This window comes from Crotalus tigris, unplaced genomic scaffold, assembly GCF_016545835.1.
Source record: "Crotalus tigris isolate CLP2741 ecotype Arizona unplaced genomic scaffold, ASM1654583v1 scf7180000017903.3850313, whole genome shotgun sequence".
NCBI lineage: Eukaryota > Metazoa > Chordata > Lepidosauria > Squamata > Viperidae > Crotalus > Crotalus tigris.
The window spans coordinates 894,560-915,843 of record NW_024096713.1 but is presented as its reverse complement, the minus strand read 5'-3'; the positions used below and the strand labels follow the sequence as shown (position 1 = coordinate 915,843).

At 36.8% G+C, this 21,284-nt stretch overlaps 1 protein-coding gene across 9 annotated transcripts in view; it reads left to right on the top strand.

Moving 5' to 3' along the window:
• The window catches only part of ASB3 (ankyrin repeat and SOCS box containing 3), a 79,555-nt gene that overhangs the window by 50,387 nt on the left and 7,884 nt on the right, over positions 1 to 21,284 (top strand). For 6 of the 9 annotated variants that reach the window (XM_039344315.1, XM_039344320.1, XM_039344314.1 and 3 more), the window contains 6 exons: positions 743 to 855; positions 2,120 to 2,255; positions 3,162 to 3,339; positions 8,615 to 8,812; positions 14,034 to 14,282; positions 17,533 to 17,666. In XM_039344315.1, coding sequence (XP_039200249.1) covers positions 743 to 855; positions 2,120 to 2,255; positions 3,162 to 3,339; positions 8,615 to 8,812; positions 14,034 to 14,282; positions 17,533 to 17,666 — 1,008 coding nt within the window. Of the gene's footprint in view, positions 1 to 742; positions 856 to 2,119; positions 2,256 to 3,161; positions 3,340 to 8,614; positions 8,813 to 14,033; positions 14,283 to 16,835; positions 16,951 to 17,532; positions 17,667 to 19,639; positions 19,855 to 21,284 lie in introns of those variants that run through there. The other 3 variants (XR_005556831.1, XR_005556832.1, XR_005556833.1) reach the window with 3 other exon arrangements.

Genomic DNA, 21,284 nt, shown 5'->3' with positions numbered 1-21,284 from the left:
TTTCATATATACAGTATATGCAAGATATTTCAATCTTCTTGCTATCTGATTTTGAATTGCTGATGAAGCTACAGAATAATAACTGCAGTGATGCTGATGTTTCCAAAACTGCCTTCGCATGAATGAAAAACTACTGAATAATAATTGTATTTGTTGCCAGAGATGAGATCTATGACATGCTGTTAGGAAGATAAATTAATATCTCTTTTTAGTTTTTTTTTTTTAGTTAACTGAAAGCCTAACAAAAGATGAATCTTAAACAAGACTTTTAAAATAATATAAGGTGGTCAAAATCAGCTGCCAAAGGGATGCTTTCCATAGCGTGGGAGCAATATAGAAAAAAGAAAAAAGCCCTTTCTTGTGAACCAACAGGCATATCTTCAGAAGGACATCTGCTATATTTCTGAATAGTCAGACAAATTCATAACAGACATGAATTTTTAAATAGTAAGGCTCTAAGCGTAAGTAAGTAAGTAAGTAAGTAAGTAAGGAAGGAAGGAAGGAAGGAAGGAAGGAAGGCAGGAAGGAAGATTTCCAATACTCCCTGCCAGATTCTTACAAGGAAACTCAATGGGGAAGCTGGCAGGAAGTTGGAAATTGCTCCTGCTCCCACTGTTTTTTTGCCTGCCCTTGGTCATTCTTTTTCTCTGTTTAGGTAAGAAAATATCTCTGAAATGATGACCCAGAGGGGCATGGGTTGTGTAGTGTATAATAATAATAGCTTTTAACCCACTCTTTGAAGCTGTTGAAAAAGGACATACTAACGTGATTAAGCTTCTTCTTCAACATGGAGCCAATCTTAATGGATCCCACTGCTGGTCTGAATGGAATTCTTTGCACCAGGCAGCTTTTCAGGTAAGCTATACATCCATAATTTCATTTCCATGTGAATAAAAGTTTTTCTCTTTAAAGAACAGGTTTGTATAGTTTTTCCAAGCCATTTACTTTTTGATCTGTGACAGTTAGTACAGGAAACTCAGTTTAAATGCAAATGATCATCCTCAATATGGCAAAAGCTGAAGAGAGTATATACTTTTTAAATAATAAAAGTATTACGCATATTCAAGAAATTATCAGATGTAATATGGGTCATAAATCTCTTATTGAACAATAATTCACTTGAACTAATTATTTGGTCCCATTACACCGAGACCATCAAAAAAATGACATAGGTTTTGGTATTTAAAAAGTGAGCACCAGCCTATGGTTCCTCAGATAGACTCTCCATCTCTTTCGTTTTTTGGTGTAGTAGACTGCATTTTGACATTTACATTTATATTCCACAGTTCTAAGTATGGTAATCGTTTTTATAATGACTTCTTTGGGTTGTGGCGGACAGATCTTGTTGAAATCAACTGTAATATCTATATATTCACGCACAAGTGAACTTGATTCAACCCTTTGTTTCTGATCCTGTGCTATTTTGAATGAAGAAGCTGTTAAGGGAAGGTGAAGGACGAATTAGAAAAGCCCCACTGCATGAGCAAAATGGTGCAGAAATACCTCTGGATTTAAACCAGTGAGAATTCTAAGTAATGGGGACTTTTTGACTGGAAGTTACAATTTTGATGAAATCCCTTTCATTTAATGCCTTTATATATTTACCATGTATGTCTTTAAGATCTTCCTGAGAGATTGTTAGACTTTTAGTCATCCCACATCTGTAAAACTCAAATCCTGTTTTGATTTATTCTATTGCTTTGATTTTTTAAGGTTTTATAGCAAAACTAGCTCATTTCTCATTTATCTTTATATCCATCTAGCCTTTAAGACTAAAAAAGCCAAACAAACCTTATAGAGTCATTTTGTTGTTGTTTTTTCTCCCTTGAGAACTGCTTTAAAAACTCTTTAGTAAATCAGTCTTTTACTTGAGCAGAATTAAATGTTACAAGAAACAAAAGGCTGCATTATAAAATGGCAGTCCTCTAAATCTGTTTTGGCTTATATTTTGTCTGTATCCCATTGTGTGTTTTCTGTTCTCATTGGCAATATTGTAATGGGCTAGCATCAGCTGAATTTATCTTTAAGGGACCAAGGAACTGGCTACAAATAATAACCAAAGTGGAAAGATTTCAGTTCTATAGCTGTATTTAACAACCTATCTTTCTCCCCATTTTAGAATTATTCTGAAATATTGAAATTACTCCTAGATGAAGGAGCCAACAAAGAGTCTGTAGATGATTTTGGGATCACACCTTTATTTATTGCTGCACAATATGGAAAACTGGAATGTTTAAGGATACTTATATCATATGGTAATTTCTGCAAAACTACAGTTATTGTGGCTTTCATTAGTAGAAGTTGTGGGCGAATTGTAGCAGATAGATTATATTATTAGCTTCTTATTTTCTGTTAAGACTCTGATCTAGGGACTGACTGGCAGAATAGAATGCCATGTGAAAAACAGTTTAAGCGATTATACACATCTCTTGTTGTATGATGAGATCAAGTGATATATCTATGGTCAACTTTATATGAGCTCCTCCCCCTCCCCCCAGAAGTAGTCTCACATGGAATGGCTGGCAACTTCTCATAGAACCTTACGGTTCCACTGAACCTAGTTGAGAAACTCTGGACTAGACAATAAAGAATTTAAGCTGGGAATAGATAATAATAATAGCCAAAAAACAATGAGTGGTTACATCAAACATGAAGTAATTAGAATTATAGGATCTTGCTATTTCTTGAGTCTTTTATCAGAAGTTATGTGCATTTTTTGCTGTAATGTTCATAGTCTGAATGTTAGTCTTGCTAAACTTTACTGTGTTAAAATAAATGCCTAACTGAACCTGAAAATAAGGATGATTCTGTCCCTATGACTGTTTTGGTGAGCAGTAAAGATCCAGTTCTTCTGTAGAGCTTTTGAAGACAGATTAGAATGATGAACATTGTTCCTAAGCTAAGGGACGTGAGGTGATAATGTTTGAATTGCATTTAATACCTTGTGTTCGGATATAAATGGGTACAGTTGCAGATTTGTAGAAATCCTGAAAAGATTCAGTAACCTTATTGTAATCCCAGTAGTTATACTAGTTCCTGTCTAAGCATAGATTATAAAAATAAGGTTTAGTGGGCCATTGAAAGGGAAGAGCATTTGCATTGGTCAGTCTTTATCAATTTATTGAAATTCCCTTGTCAATTTATTAAAATTTCCTCATCAGGAGCAAACATCAATTGCCAAGCTAAAGATCAAGCCACACCCCTCTTCATTGCAGCCCAGGAAGGCAATGACAAATGTGTGGAGCTGTTACTAGCCGAAGGAGCCAATCCAAACCTATACTGCAATGAAGAAGAATGGCAGCTAGCTATCCATGCAGCAGCACAAATGGGACACATCAGGTAGGTGATATGAAAAAAATGCTCCTAGTTTCTGTTAAGCCTTGAGCTCCAGAAAGGAAGAAAGAGCATAAATTATGAAATAAAATTAATATAAGACATTTTGAATAATGGAAATAAGACATTCCTATTTATGACTATATTTTCTAAGCAATATTAGAAATTATTTAATCTTTCAGATTTTTAACACTTGATGAATCAGTTTTGTATCTGCTCAGATTTTGACTGTTTTTCTAAGATCTTTCACTTTCTTCATTGTTTTTTATATATTTATGTGGGATAAAAATAAAAAAAAAGGTTGATATTTCTCTAGAATGAATTGGCATTATGATAGTCTTGAATGACCCAATTTGTCCTTGAAAATTCTAGAAAATAGCAATGTTTGGATTGAAAAATTTAAGCCCTAAATCTCGTGCTTTTAATCAGAACCAAAAGAACAATCCAGCAATTCATTGTGAGGCATTGACACAGAATAGGAAGAAAAGCAGGATAAACGAAAAGAAACTGTTATATGAATGGAACTTCCCTTCTTCCTTTAGGGCAGAGGTCGCCAACTTATGGGCTGTGGCCCAATAGTGGGCCACAGCCTCTTGGCTGCCGAGCATGAGTAGCTGGGCAGTGCACGCGCATGTGCTCACTCCCCCTTGTGCCACCGTTGCCGCGAGTGTTATGCGGGTGGCATCAGCGCTGCTAATATCGCGCCGGTGGCAGCATTGCCATGAACCTTGCACGGGGGCGGCAGCACTGCTAGCGGCAGGTAGGCTGCAACGTGATCCTTGCACGGGAGCGGTGGCATGAGACTTGCACCAGGGCAGCATCTCTGCCGGCCACGGTGTGATCCTTGTGCAGGGCAGTGGTGCGAGCCTTGCGCTGGGGTGGCATTGCTGTGGGCCGTGGCATGATCCTCATACGGGGCAGAGGTACGATCCTCACACCAGGGGTGGCATTACTGCAAGCTGCGGTCTGATCCTTGTGCCGGTGACAGCATTGCTGCGAACCTGACGGCAGTGGTGCCACAACCCTCACACAGGCACCGCCGTCACTGAGAGCCTTGTGCGCATGCTCACAGCCCCGTTTGCTTGGTGTGCATGCTCGCAGCCTGTTTGTACATGCACGCTCACATATAGCCACATTCATGTTTGCGCATGAGCGCGTAAGGTGCCTGCCCTCTTTCTTCCTCTGGGCCATCAGCCCAAAAAGATTGGAGAACCCTGCTTTAGGGCATGGATGTCCAACCTTTTAGCTTGCCTGGGCCACATTGTCCTGGGACACATATAAAATATATAATATAGTTAATGTATACAAATAACGGGGGTGCGATAGCTCAGTAGTTGACTTGTCAGCTGGAAAGCTGATAGTCAGGATTTGAGACCTGAGTGCTGCATGACAGGGTGAGCTCCCATTGCTTGCCCCTGCTCCTGCCCACCTAGCATACAAGTACTAGTAGATAAATAGGTACCACTTTGGTGGGAAAGTAACAGCTTTACATGCAGTTCAACTTATAGTCATGCTGGCCACATGACCAGAAATGTTTTCGGACAGTGCTTACTCCCTCGGCTAAGAAACAGAGATAAGCACTGCCCCATAGAGTCGGACACAACTGGATGGGGAAACCTTCATGTTTACCTTTGTACAAATAACAAACTTCTTTTTTTATTTTCTTGTGGGACCGCTTTACTAGCTGTCTAGAGTCTCATGCAGCACATGGGCTGCGGGTTGGATTTGTGATTTGTGAACCAAGTGGAAAAGCTACATACGGTAAATTATGAAAAAATCTGTAAATAATCATCTAGCAATAGAGAAAAGTATAAGCCTTTAAGAATATAGAAAGCAGCTTTTCATCAGATTAGGTTATTTGTCCATTTCTAACCCTGAGAAGCAGAAGCTTTCTACCAAAACACTTTCTTTCCCATTTCCTGACATTTCATTTTTTAAATCAGAGCTGCCAGAATTTTGACCATCTGCACGCAGGGCTGGTTCTGTGTTTCTCAAATGTGGTTACAGGAATCACAGAGGTAGTCTAATAGTTCAAAATATTAATGCATCATTTATACAAAACCTTGGGAAGAAATAACAGGTTATTATTATTATTGTTATTATTGACCTGGCTTTTTCTCAGACTTTGGGACAGATTGAGATTCAAGCCCCTGTTAGATGGATTTTTCATTTATTTGTTTAGGCTATTCTTAGTTCAATTTTTGTATTTTCCTTATTTTTTGGTAGTAAGATGCCCTAAGTAACCCGGACTTGGGCAGCTTTTAAATCTGTCTGTCTGTCTAAATAATCATGGTAGTAATGGAGACTATCAATTACAGTCAGAGTTTGTGACAGTCATTAAGTGATGCATCCATATGATTTCTTCACTTTGGACTATCCATCCCTGCTCTTCTTGATGTGGTTGTTAAACAAATGTGTGGGATGTTAAACAGAACATGGTGTGCCTCAGGCATTCCTGTGCCTCCCAACGCAGGCCTTGTCCTGTGCCTCTCAAGGTCTCCCCCACCCTATAAGACAGCTGGTGCTCTGCTTTCCGGCCCTCACAGTGCTGCCCCACTGGGCCCAAACCCTTCTCCTCTTCACCCCATGTTACCCATTGCACACTTGCGTAGCAAATATCTCTGGAACTCAGGGAAGCAAAGCAAGCTGCTTTGTTGCTGGGCTGCCCAGCACAATCCCAGGAACAGCTGCCATTGTCCAAGCTGCTGTAGATTATGGCACCTCAGAAGTTAGTGGCTGCTTCTGGGATCGCGCTGTGTAGCCCAGCAACAAAGCAGCTTGCTTTGCTTCCCTAACCTGAGCTCTGGAGTTCTGGAGACCTTCAAAAGACCACAAGAGTCATGTGGAAGATATGGAGTCTGGTGGATGGGATAGGGGGAGATAGGTGGGGGGTGCTGCAGTATCCCTGTGGCTGGTCCTAGTGGCAAATGACTGTGGGGGTGCTGCAGCAGCCATCACTTTGGGATCATGTTAGCTTTTAGAGGGGGGTGTCTGCCATAACTTTGAATGGTTGCTAAGCAACTGGTTGTAAGTTGAGGATAACCAGTTGAATTTGGTGTTAAATTTCTATTTTGGAAAAACATTCAGACTACCATGGTTTAGAATAAAAAAGTACAGTAGAATAAAAGCAACCCCAGTAAGGAAAAATATACAAATGTATTTGTATAAAAATAAAAAAAATAAGCAGCTTAAAATCATTGTTTCGTAATTCTAAAACAACTAAAAAACCCAAAGCTAACAGTAAGAATAAAAAAGGAAAAACATAATAAAAACAGTTATGACTAAGGATCACATCTCATACTCTCTCTCGCATCCAGCCTTTTGGAAAACTATTACTGAAGGGGCCAGTCTAACATCTGGAGCAATGTTTCTCAAACTTGGCAACTTTTGAGATGTGTGGATTTCAACTCCCAGAATTCCCTGGCCACCCATGGGGATTTCTGGGAGTTGAAGTCCACACATCTTAAAATTGTCAAATGTGATAAACAGATCTAGAGTGAATCTGTTCCAAAGAATAATAGTTGGAAAGCAATGCTTTCTAGCCTCAGCTTCCTCCATCTCCTGAAAATGGGGCACTATAAGCAATTTCTTAATAGGACAGCCTCCCTTTCCTTATAATTTAAAATATCTATCCCAGCTTCATTGTAACCTATGAGGTAATTTTATTGGGTTCCTCCTAGCAGACTATTTATTTAATGCATAATAGGCAGTCTCCAAAAGAAGATTTTCTTTTTTCCAGGCTAGGTATGGATTACCTCTATATCCCAGGGTAGTGAAGGAAATGTGTTTTGGGGATGAAGGGAATTTAAATTCTTCTACTTACAGCTTTCTGTAAATAGTTCTGGCTTCATATCAGACTTTTGACTGCATGTGTCTGGAATGCTGTTTGAATGAACACACCAAGCTACAGAAATTGGGTAGATTAAAAGAGGGCTATCAAGAAAGAGAAAATAGATTTACAAATAAAATAAATCTCTGTCAGAATGTATTAAATGTTAGATTTAATACATTCTGTAGCTTTAAAAAAATCAGATTTCTTTACTATAAAAGCTTGTTCCAAAAACCTAAGTGCTGTTTAAATTTTAAAAAGGTAAAGAGGCATCATTTATAGAGTATGACTATCTCAGCTTCTCCCTCTGCTGGAAAAAGAAAAGTTTTGCGCCTTTTTGAATCTAGGTGCAAAATTCCAAAATTTGAACTGAGACTGGGAAAACCAGGAATTAATATTTCAATCTAGGTAGCTGAAGAACTGGAAACATCTGTTTAAACAGGTGATTTGTTTAACATTTTAATGGCTTTTGATTTATATTCCTTCATGGTGCTAAAGTCTAATGTTATTTCTCTGACGAATTGAGCATGTAACCTCAGTCTTCAATCTATCAGGTTGCATATGGAGGTTCCAAATCTTCTTTGAAGTGTTTATGTGATCTTTAATATTAATTTGAAATACCTAACCAGTTTTCTTTTTTTCACTCAGAATGAGAAATAGCAGCTTGCCTATCTAGAATATTGCATTATTGCATTATTTTTCCTTTTAGTCAGCTATTTTATTGCAATCTGTCGTTTATCTTTTATATTAACCATTTGGAGTTTTAAAAAATTAAATAGGAATACATTTTATCTTTTCTTTTTTAAAAATAAAATTTGGTTAAGTTTTTTTCTGGGGAGATTGGTCTATCATCCAAGGAGGAGAGGAAGGGTGGATAATCCAGCTACATGACTACACGTTAAATGGCCATGAGGTTGCGTTACTGCAGTTATTTTGGTTTTTTTAATCTGTTAATTGCTAAAAAGGTAACACTGGTTTGAGAGTCCTATTTCCCTCACATATTAGAATTATACAAGGACCCAGAGGATTTCTGAAAGAGAAGGTTTTAGGACCTTCAACTTTTTACCACATGGGCTCTGTTATCCACTATGGAAGCCCTTGAATCAAGCCCAACAGCTAATAACAGCATGAATGAAATTATGCATTTTTTTGGCAGCAAAACTGAGATTATTTGCCACTGACTTTTCTAGGATTTTTTAAAACCAATATATCTATCTTGTCTGCAGCCCTGGTACTTTTTTAAAGGTCTTCCTCCATTAGGCTGAACCCAACTTAGTTTTAGAATCCAGATGAGATCAGCTGGTTCTCTTACCATTTGCTGAGATTTCAATTAGATACAGAACACATTAAAAGGCAGCAAATAATGGTTTTGTTTTAAGATGTTTTCATCTGTAAGATACATAATAAAGATTTTTGTGCTTGCACAGTAACATCCATTTTACATTTTTGCAGTATATTGCGCATGCTGATACCGGTTACTGACCAGGTTTGTGGTAGTGCTGAAGGCAAAGTGAGTCCTGTCTACTCTGCAATCTACAGTGGTCAGGAGAATTGCTTGGAACTCTTGCTTAAGGAAGGTTACAGTCCAGATGCTCAGTCTTGTCCCATTTTTGGCTGCAGATCACCAATGTCTCTTGCCTTTCAAAAAGGGTATGTATGTTGTTTGCAGTTATTAAGGGACAAGGATGTTATGGGAACTATAAACTTGCAGTAAGATGGTGGCCAAGAAATTTTAAAAATAAACAACCTAGCAAATAAGGTGAAAATATTATGGGAGCAGTAACTGGTTTGTATTAAAGGTTTTTAAAATTTTCTACTTTCAGATAATATTTCAACTTTAGTATGCTTGTTAAACTAGTTGCTTGGAAAGGGCTTAGAACAGTTCTACACAAACATATTGGCCTCAGGACCTCTTTATATTCTTAAAAATGAGTGAGGATTCCAAAGAGCTTTTTTATGTGGGTTATATCTTGCAATATTTATTGTATTAGAAATCAAAACTGAGAAATGTTAAAATATTTATTTGACATTGTGACATCCGTAAAGGTCTCAGGGACCCCTGGAGGTTCCCAGACCTCACTTTAAGAATCTCTGCCTTAGAACATGCAGCTTCACATTTCAGGATAAATCAGTCAATACAGGAAATAGTTTTGGGGAACATTCTCTGCTGTTAATTGATTCTTTTTATGGAACTGGTATTAAGCTAAGGAATCTTATTCTCCATATCAGATTACAATATTATTGTAACCTTGTGGAAGACTCACATAATATGGAAAACTTGTTGACAAATTCTGAACTGCTTTTTATCTAAATGAAAAGGTAGTGAATTAGGGCCACAGAGTTGAGAGATTTGTTATTTTATAAAAAACAATGCATTGCTTATTATACTTCCACAAGCTATTGAGGAGAATCAGAGTAAAAAACTCTGGCATCAACTGCCAGTTAGATGAATTCATACACAAGAGAGCTGTTATGGTTTAGTGGTTAAGGCATCAGGCTAGAAACTGGGAGACCATGAGTTCTAGTACCGCCTTAACCATGAAAACCAGCTGGGTGACCTTGGGGTAGTCACTCTCTCTTAGCCCAACTCCCTCACTAGGTTGCTGTTGTGGGGAAAATAGGAGGAAGAAGGAATATTAGGTATGTTCACTTCCTTAAGCATATATATATATATATATATATATATATATATATATATATATATATATATATATATATATATATATATATATATGCTTGAGAAGTTTAAAAACATGAACCCTGGGAGTATTCATGATAAGAAATAAATTGAGCACCAGGGTAATATTAAAAACTATAAAAGATTTAATTAAAAAAGCGCCAAGCTTTCGCCGTCACCTGCCGGCATCCTCAGGGCTGGTGCGCCAGGAAGTGAGAGTCTCTTTATAGGTATGTCATTGCCTGCGCGCGGCTCCTCGACCTCGTCATCGGGGCTAGTTGGTCCAATTGCCTAGGGCTGATTTGTTTTTTTCTGTTCCTTTCAATTACGTGTTTCTCCTCATCCATTTTTTTGCCTTCTTTCAACTCCGGGGTAGTTAGGTGAGGGTCTCTATTACTTCGATGCTTCCTATATTGTGGCTCTTCCTTGGGGTTGGATGGTAATGTGTGTTTCATGCTCTTTTCACAATTATCCCTTATCCAATTGTCCTTTTGGTGATTTTCCCGTTTGATTTTATTGTTTTTACTTTTTACATTGCTCTCATCTGGGTGGACCTGTGAGTTGTTCCAAGTTAAATATGATCTGGTAACAGTCCGGGGTCGGGTAATAGGTTGTTTTGTTGTAGGGGGGGGCAGTTTCTTGGTTGTCATTATATCCAGCTGTTTTGCGCGCGTCCTACTGCGGATAATTGGTCCGGGGGGGTCGTTGGTGAGATCGCGTTCATCCTGGTGACCGCAATGCTTCGGTCAGTGGGGAAAAGGAACGTCAGTGGGGAAAAGGAAAGGGAAAAGAGCAAATTGAAACGAAGGGAGAGGCAGGGGGAGGAGATCAGCGGGAAGAACGGGATTGGCGAGACTGACGAGGAGCAAACGAACGGACCATCGTGCCCCACAGCCGTGAATCCCGAAGCCCTCCCTGACGTACATATAGACATTAACAGCGTAAAGAAGAAAAGGGAAGCGGAGAAGAAGCATTGCGGTCACCAGGATGAACGCGATCTCACCAACGACCCCCCCGGACCAATTACCCGCAGTAGGACGCGCGCAAAACAGCTGGATATAATGACAACCAAGAAACTGCCCCCCCCCTACAACAAAACAACCTATTACCCGACCCCGGACTGTTACCAGATCATATTTAACTCGGAACAACTCACAGGTCCACCCAGATGAGAGCAATGTAAAAAGTAAAAACAATAAAATCAAACGGGAAAATCACCAAAAGGACAATTGGATAAGGGATAATTGTGAAAAGAGCATGAAACACACATTACCATCCAACCCCAAGGAAGAGCCACAATATAGGAAGCATCGAAGTAATAGAGACCCTCACCTAACTACCCCGGAGTTGAAAGAAGGCAAAAAAATGGATGAGGAGAAACACGTAATTGAAAGGAACAGAAAAAAACAAATCAGCCCTAGGCAATTGGACCAACTAGCCCCGATGACGAGGTCGAGGAGCCGCGCGCAGGCAATGACATACCTATAAAGAGACTCTCACTTCCTGGCGCACCAGCCCTGAGGATGCCGGCAGGTGACGGCGAAAGCTTGGCGCTTTTTTAATTAAATCTTTTATAGTTTTTAATATTACCCTGGTGCTCATTTTATTTCTTATCATATATATATTGGGATAAAGAAATAAAAACAAACAAATAAACAGTATATTATTGACTTGTGTTTTAAAATATTTACATGTTTATGAAATACTTCAGTAAAGATAAATTTCAAAGCCACATCTTGAATTTATTTTATTAACACACCTATAACACACCTTATATTTGATAATCTAAATTAAATATTTCTGTTCAATTACTCTTTGGAAAGATTTTAAAAGTTAGTTATATGTTAGGCATATTTTGTTCATTAAATGTTAAGTGGATTTAGAATAGTGATAAAAATCCAGAAAAATAAATTGAGTTCATCTCTTTGGAAACTTAATATCACTGCTTTACTCTCTACTACTCATTATTGACCCTTCAACCTCTTAACATAAAGCAAAGATTATGTAAAATTAACTTTATTTTCAATTCTATTTTCTTTTCTTTTAGCAGAGTATTTGCTCTAAACCACTAAATCACACTTGCAGAGTTATCTAGGAATAAGCCTAGCTAGACTTAGTTGGACTTATTTCTAAGCATCCAGAAATCCCAGTACTAGGTCATCTCTAGGCACAGAACATCCTTGTAAAAAGTGTTTAAAGGATATTTTCCCTTTGAGAAGAATTTTTTTCTATTATAATTTTTTTGAAAGCTGTGTCTCATGAGCACTTGATATAATTTATGAACTTGAATGAAATGGTTCTTTTTTCATTTTTTGCTCAAAATGGCTGTTCTTGTGATCTCTTATTCTTAATCTTGTCTTTTTTACATTTTTAAAATGCACTTTATTAAGATGCTAGTATGCATTCTTCAGGGATGTCTTTTGCATTTAATTTACAGAGGGTTAGTTGGAACATTTATTGAACATTAATTTGCCCATATTCTACTTTGAAATAAGAGAGCCATTTTGGAATATGTTCAAATAGATATTGCTAATCCAATATTTTCTGGCTATGTACTATCTTCAGCCCTCAGAGCATGTTTGGTGACCTCTATGGATCGTTCATTGAAATATTTTGCTGGATTGGCATTTGTATTCAAAGAGATCAACTAATTTCATGGATGGTGTAGAGCAGTGGTTCTTAACCTTTTTGAACGAATCGCCCCCTTGAGCCAATGAGGAAGTTGTCATCACCCCCCTCCCCCAACAAAACCTCTCAATCACAACATGGGAAATAATTCTTCAATTTATGCAAACACTTTTTTTGTTTTCTTTAAAATTGTTCATTAGGACATATCGATGCAAATAATTTATTTCCAGTTTTTTCCCCATATCTCCCATATTCTGGCTAATGGCGCGCCACTATATGGGTAGAGGCTGCTGCACAACATGCATGAAGATAAGCAATGCGTATTTACATATGTACAGCGTTCTGTACTGAAGCTTGCTGGAGAAACATTTGAAAACACAATTCAATCCACTAATAGCGAGCAATCTGATGTTTTTGTACGACAGATATACAGCCATTCACTGTACGAAAATGTCTCAAAAGTGTCCCCAAAACTTCTTGTTCCATCGCCCCCATATTGCCCCCTTTTTGTTCCTTCGCCCTCATATCGCCCCTTTTCATTCCATCACCCCCCTGAAAAATGAAATCGCCCCCTGGGGGGCAATATCGCCCAGGTTAAGAACCACTGGTGTAGAGCACCCTTGGCCTAGTGCTATTTAAAAAGTAGGAATTAATCAGCTATCTAGCAAATTAACTAACTGGTAGGTTGCAGGTTAATTTCTGGAAAATTTGTTTGAATAAATACTGTGTTAACATTTTTTATTATGAAGATTTGTTGCACAGTCATCCAGATGTTCAGACTGGATTTGGCATTTTTATTTACCTGTTGAGTCCAAGGGATAGGCAGATGTGGATGTTTATGGTGTTACACATATTGTCACAGGATGAAAGGTGTTCTGAGTAAAGCCTTTTGCAATTGGCTTGATGGTGAATTTGTCAATGTTGATGGTGTTCAAGTGGTGTTGCAGTTGTAATAGGATTGCATCTAAGGCACCTATTAATATTGGTACTACCTTTGCTTGTTTTACCACGCTAGCCTCTGTTCTATTGTTTCTTATCTGGATGTTGTTCTTTCCAGAACTGGTCCATTTGTTTCAAATATCCTCTTCTTGTTGGACTTCATCTGTAATAATTTGTAAGAATATCTGCCTTCTTTATTTTCAATCATTATATATTTGTGACGGCTAAACACCTTTTCTTCAAGTAGTTCTGAAGCTGTTGGCCCCAGTTGTTCAGCCAACAGTTCTGAGTCCTGTAGCCCATTTTTCACTAGATGTTCAGGACTCCCAACATCTAGTGTGGTCCTTGTTAACCCGGGTTACGACTGAGCCAATATGGGTTTCTGTAATTTACGTTTCACCATATTTTTAAAGGGGGAAACACTGTTTGTCTGATTCTTCTGTTGAGTATGGTTGAACCTCTGGCATAGTTCTCATCTTTCTCAGAGTACACACAAGCCCCATAACCATGTCAAGGTAGTGTCTCACTGGGGTTATTATTAAATTTATTTGCTGCCCATCTGTCCACAAGGCAACATGGGGCTGCTTGCAAGGTGTAACATGTATATGTCTTGTATATTTCTTGCAGAAGTGAAATAATCCTCATCCTTCTGAAATATGGAATCAAAATTCTTGAAATAGATTTAGGCCTCTGTCTGCTACATAGAAGATACAGTCTATTTCGGCATTTCTTGAGGAAGGATTGCAAGCTCCCATGTCAACAGCACCTGGCAGAATTTTTAAAATATGCAGTCACTGCAGGACATGAGTACAAAGAATGGCTGCCATCACTCTTGCTAGCTGGGTTTAATCCTGTGAATCTTCTCTCACATGATTGGTAAGCAAGGTAATATAGACGTATAAGTATACTGTATGATTGTATATGCATACTGGTGTGTTGCTAAATGTTTTAAGAAACAGATTTGCTGGCTCCATTGCTACTGATATTAGTTGTAGAACAGCTGATTAATGTTCTAGGTGTTGAGGCACACTCTGCTGTGAACCAGATCACAAAATTAAGAAAACGTATCAATTGGCTCAGCAAGCTGGGTCCAGTTCATCACTATGTAAATATATTTACATACATCTCTTTGTAGGCAGAAATACAAAAATCTGTTCATGCATGCATCCATACCTTTTATATCATAGGAATTGCTTTTGTTGCTCAGTATGATTGCATGGAAATGCTAGCTTGTATAAGTGGGTAGTCCAGGTAGGATTTCACATTTATGACATTTCTACCCCTCCCCATAGGAATTCACCAATCAAACAAATTACAGAAACAAATTTATTTAGGATTATGAAGGCCTTAATTTGGAGTTGATACCAGAACTGTGCTGACTGCTAAGTCCTTCCTAAAGTTAGAATCCATTCCTGACAACTGCCAGACTTCTTTTATCCATTCATATAACAAAAAATAAGAGATGTATAATTTTGTTATTACTGTGATTAAAAGTTGTTTGTCAGAAATCCATAATCTCTTGCAGATCAGTAAGTTCTAATAGTAGCTTTTGCCCACTTCTGTCTCATGTACCATAGTATCCTCAGTCTTGCTATGTATGGGATATTGCATATGTTTGGACATACATGCATGAAGTTTCTGCAACAGATCTCATCAGCTTGAGTTTGTCCATGAAGGATGTTTTACAAGTGTATGTGTCTAGGAGTCACTTCAGGTGGATATCTATTATTATGTGATATTCTGAATACATTATTCAGAGCCTTGTTCAAGTAGCTCAATCCTTGGAGAGTAGGATTGAGCTACTTAAGCATGAAATGTTTTTATATGTTTGTCTGAAGCAAACTCTATAACTGAATTTAATATATGATTATGGTATCCAATATTGCTTTATATGCCATTGTGAGTGTCTTGAATTGGGCTTGGAAAATAATTGGACAGTTGGTTATCATATCAAGACATTAATGCAGGAAGATGTACAGCTCAAGATGAAATCAACAGAATAATTAACTTCAGAGGGTTTTAGTTTGGTATTTCTATGCACAATTAAGAGAAATTTAATGTAGCTAAAAAGCTAACTGGAATGGAACAATATAAAAGAAGTTGAAAATTGAATTATGTACATGTGATTGTTTAAATGTACAAACTTTTGTTGAAATTTGAAATTGAAAGAACTTGTTAACAGGTGCATAATAAAATGGATTAAGATTTTGGGTTCTAATATACAAATGGACCAAAGGAAGAGAATGTGATTAAAAGGACTGAAATTCACATTGTGTTATAATTTAAGAGAAAAATTCTATAAAATGATGTACTACTGGTATGTGTCACCAGAGAAATTATCTAAGATATATAAAGGCATTTCTAATCAATGTTGGAAATGTAAAAAGCACAAAGGGACATTTTTTCATACAGGGTGAATTTGCAAAAAAATATATGGATACAAATATAAATGATGATACAATGAATTTTAATAATATTCAGATTAAATCAGAATTTTTTATTGGGACTTTTGGACGTCTAGTTAGAAAACACTCATAGAAGATTGTTTTTGTATATGATAACTACAGTGAGGCTATTATATGCATAAAGATTATTAAGTGCATAAGATGATGCAAAGAATTTTAAAGATTAATATTGAAATGAAATCAGAATTTTTTTTATATGGACTTGGATTATCAATTAGAGATGACTTACAGAAGATTGATTTTATATATGGTAACGCAGCAAGATTATTATATGCACAGGTTGATAGAGAAGTTAATTCTGTGAACCAGTTTCAGCTTTCAGTGTCAAGCTCTGATAATCACCTTTTGCATTAATATGAGTGCTGATGTAACACAACACTACAGCTGAAAAAAGAGAATTTGTACTACAGAGAAAATATGTGAGTTAGGGCAAATAGCATTTGTTGAATTTTAATGATAATTATGACATTAAGGAAAATTATTTCTGACTTTAGGCCTCATGAACAACAAACTCGAGTTAGCATTTAGCCATGATTATTATGTTAAGCTGCATCATGATTAAATGTTCTAATGGGAGTAGTGAAAAGTTGTCAGGGGCTTTAGGGAAGAAGCCTATGATCTTGCTCCTCAACTCCCTAATATTACATCTATAGCCGAGATCTTAGAATAGGAGGAAGTTTGGAACAAAAGTATATTATTGGAAGACAATGAGGTTGGAGGTGAATTATCAGTGGAAAATGTTCACGGAAAGACCATTGTGCTGGTCCTTCACAGTTCTGTGTTCTTTGTGAATTTCAAACTGGGTTGATTCCTCAGTGAAAGCAGGTGATCTGATTTTTTCAAGTGACAGGGAAAATTGTGTTATGCTGCTTTTCTAAAGCTTTGAACAAATACAAAAAAATGAAACATATGCACACTCCTTCCCACGTAGAAAGGACCAAATATCTTCTCTTTGCTTTCAAAGGGCAGATGTCATCTTGTTGCAGAATATATTAGATTTACAGCCATTTTAAACTAATAAAAAGAGCCTTGTGTTCTGAAGCCAAATATCATCAAAGGTCACAAGAAACACAGCCTGGGTATGATTCTCTTAACTGCTTTGATTCTTTGTGGATACTCTTCACTGCATATGTGAGAGAATGAAACTGATTGATTACAGTAGTTGAACAAAGCTAGGATTTCCAGTTGGCAGTATGATTTTTGAATAATTTACTACATCTGTAAGTGGAGTGTGTATGTGTGTTTGTTATGTATTAATAACCAGAATGTAAGCATTCTATAGTGAAGATCTTGTTACCGAGATATTTGGATTATAGGAGAACAGCATTAGATTAATTTTATTCTACTGATCAGAGTACTAGTACTGGCTCATATGAATTCTATTAAGATATATTTGATATAGCATATTTCCCAATTAAATAAAGTGCATTTTAGGAGTACATCACTTAGTATCCTCTAAAAATTACTACTATTCAGCTTTATATTTCTTTTGTAAACTTTAAATATTATATGTTTATCTGAAAGACAATAATTGACCTCAATCTCTCAGTTGATTTCATGGCTTATTAGGAATTTGAACTCTTGAAGCCTTTTACCAGAAGTTGACACCATTCAGTATGATATACTGGCTCTTATAGTAATTTATTTTTGTTCACTTCTAGGATTTTCTCTGTAAGCAGTGATGCTCTGAACTTTCTTCTGGAGTTTACTAATTGGAAGAGGCTTCACTGGAATGTAGAGCAGATTCTTTCCAGCCGCAAGGCCACTTCCATGTGGATACCCTGTAGTCACTTTGGTAAGCAAAGAATGAGTCAGCTTTTTTTGTATGGTCTGTTTATTAGTGTCTCAATAACAGATAGTTTGTTGGTCAATAATGCAAGGGATTGTAGCCTTGATATACATGCTCAGAGAGCATAATACAAATAAAGTATTAATCATTGCATAGTATGTTCAAAATAGGATAATTTGAACCTGATAATTTTGTGATCCAAGTGAAAAATCCGGATTGATTTGTTCTGTGATCTATTTGTTATCCTAACTATCCATGACATTCTCAGGAGTCTTTTCCAACACAAACATTCAAAACTGTCAATACTCTTTGTTCTGCTTCTTTGAAGTCCAACTTTTACATCCAGAGAGGGTCACAGGAAAAACTATTGCCTGTACAATTTTGGTCTTTGTCATGACCTCTTAAAATCTTTTTCAAGCCTTCCTTTATTGCTATTCACCAAGTGCTACTCTATGGTGTATTTCTTATTGCTGTTCCTTAACTATTGATAATCAGCTCTATAAAACAGAGACTATTTGCCTCCATAATGTCTTTGCTGTCAATTTTAAGGTTGGTTGCTGTGCTTATTGTATTAGTTTGGTCTTTTTTAAATTTAAAGTCCCTTTTTTTCAGTGCCCCATAATTTTTAAAATTTCATTTCATTTCAGATCCTTTGTATTTATTAGAGTAGTATCATCAGCATAGTATAGGCTACTGAGATTTCTTCCTCCAATTTCAAAATCACGCTCATGTTCTTATAATCCAGGCTCTTTCAACAAATATTAAGCATATACCTGAATAAATAAGGAAAGAGTATATAACTTAATTATTTCCTGACCTGGAGACTGCTTTGCCATGGACTATGGCTTTGTTTCATTTAGATTTTGTATGAAGATTTTGAGTAGTTGTAAGTTTTCCATTTTTATTCTATAGCTTGATGTAATAGATGTCAATCAATAAAGTACATTATGACTTCTTTTCAATAGTTTTTTACTTTCTCATTTATCCTGAAATAATTTACTTTATTGGCTTTTTCTGCATATGCTTCCATCTTCAATATTGAGAGATATGGTTGTAACAATCCTTCTTAAGAGTAGTTTGACATTCTTCTTCCCGAGATCTTGTCTTTCTTGGCAAGACTGACTTCTCTTTTTTCAGTTTCTATCATTCTGTTTCTGAGGCCTAGAAACATTTGTGCTTCTTGCATTGTAATTCTGTTTATGAAGCTTTGCATTTTCCCCCTTCATGACAGCACCAGCAACTAGACATTCCAAAAGCTTTAATGTAGCCACTTCATAAACACTATTAACATTCTGAAAAATCCTTAGTTCTCCCTCAGTAGTATATTGACTGCAATCTGACCTAAGGGGCCCCACCATCTGATATTAAATATTGTCAATAACTTTATATTGTCTGCCTTTGTGGTTTTGTTGATAGCATATAGAAGTGGTTTATCATTGCTTTTCTTAGCATGGCATAAAATGACGCCTTGTTATAGTACTTAAATGATCCTCCTCCTCCACAGTTTTCCAATATTGCTGCTGCCTAATGTAGGTGTCGGCTTGCTTTAGCTGAGCAACTGGGGTGACCTTCAGGCTTTGAGTGACACTGCTGGGAATAGGTACTCTTGAGTTTTAGTCTTAGCATTATTTGCATGTTTCTCCCACAAACACACCCCTTGTCACAGTGAGGCATCATAGGAGCACCTTGATGCTTTTGTGTGTTAAAAAGATATACAAAAGAGAAAGCAGATGTATACATAGTATCTCAGGGTCAGCTTAATGTGCCATGAACATCAATTTATTATTAATAAAGCAAATGTTTTGAACATTGAAGGATCTAGATTCAGATCCTAGATTTTCTAGTTTTAAGTAGGCCTTGGGAATATCTATATTATTCTGGGGCATATGCTGAGGGGCTAGAAGATTTCCTAAACAGTGAAAGCTAGTGTTGAAGTAGAGGCATCTTACAACTTGGCTTTTTTTTTTCTTTCAAATTAGACTTCTGAAATCAGTGTGCTGTTGTGTTTTTAATAAATGATCCTGCGGCTCTGCTTAATCCTGCTCTGGAAATAAAGGTCATCCAATTATTGCAGGCAACAGTGAAGCTGCAGACTGCCTACCAGGTGGGGGGAAGAGTGCAGATATAGTCTGCAATCATCAGTTGCTAACTAGATACCCTGGAGACCGAAATACCATCTTTTAATAATGGAAAGGTTAGGAAAGCCTCTGATCAGAAAATGTCTCTTTTCTTTTGTGTTCAAATCCGGCAAACTCATGGAGAGAGGTCTGCCTGAATGGTGCCTTAATTAATCTCACTTTATGGTCTCTATCAGCTTGCCAACTAGATCTTTTTTTTTTTATTTTTTCTGCTTAAAAATCTCTTTAAAAAATTCAAATGCATGGTTGTTAGTATGGTCTGAATTGACTTCTAATATTTTCTTTTTAAATATTAGGATGCACCAGTTTCTCAGTGAACATTTACATGGTTGCATTCCAAAATACATTGACTTCAAGAATTAAATAAAAGTATGATAAATATATATTATGCTATTAGAATTAAATATAATATTAGTCTCTAGTCCTTCATTTATTAATTGCCTTTCTGTCACATTAAACACTGGGATTTGTTAATAACTTTTGAAGGTTTCTGGGGGCCACAGATACCCAATGCCTTGAAAACCTAAAATATACTGCTGTAGTGTAGAACAGGAACTGGCTTGATATATCTGATAACCCAGTGTCCTTTACCTATTGTCATCTAAATATTGCCTGGGGAATTCTTGGCAATAGTTATTTTAGTATATCTAGAAAGCAATGAGCCAGAAAAAGCTTGTGTTGATTGGTAGATTCTGTGCAAAATAGAATTAATCTGTGTTTGCTGTTGCAAAATATCATTGCCTCTAACTAATACAGATTTAGAGAGCAGTAATAGTTATTATTATTAAATATTATGCTGCCCATCTTGCCACAAGACGTTAATTGTTTATAAATGGTTGTTAGCTACATGAAATGAAAATTTTCCATGTCCAAATATACTTCTGAATATTATTGTAGAATGATAAAAGTGACCCAGGATATTTTACTTATGCACTTCTTAGAGTCCTCTAGTTAGCCCCTGTGGGAAATAAGATGCTGAACTAGACAGGCTTATGGTTTGATCCTGCAGAATGCTTATTAAATTATGTTCTAAGGGATCCAAAGGTAAGCCTTTATAAAAGAGTAGATCAATGGGAACAAATATTTGCGCATATGTGAACCCATAAACTAGCAAAATCTTCGCAATAAATAGGCACGCCTGCACTTGAGTATTGCTATCACATTTATTTTTATTTTTTCAGATCCACACTGAATTTCTCCCGTATTTAACCCAGTGGGATTAAATCTTTTGCCATATCTTTTGTCAAACCATCACCCTTATTTTCTACCTTTCTTACTTTTTCTGCTCACTTTTATTATCACATTCCTTATTCTAAATACCCCTAATAATTTACTAATTTGCAAAGTGAAAACTCACAATTAACCATTCCCAGCCAGTTAACTCTGGAGCTAAAAAGTAATAATCCCCCCGAGCACCATTTTAGAGCATATGGCCTTCAGATACAATGCACAGGAATCTCAGTAAAAGAAACCAAATATATGATCT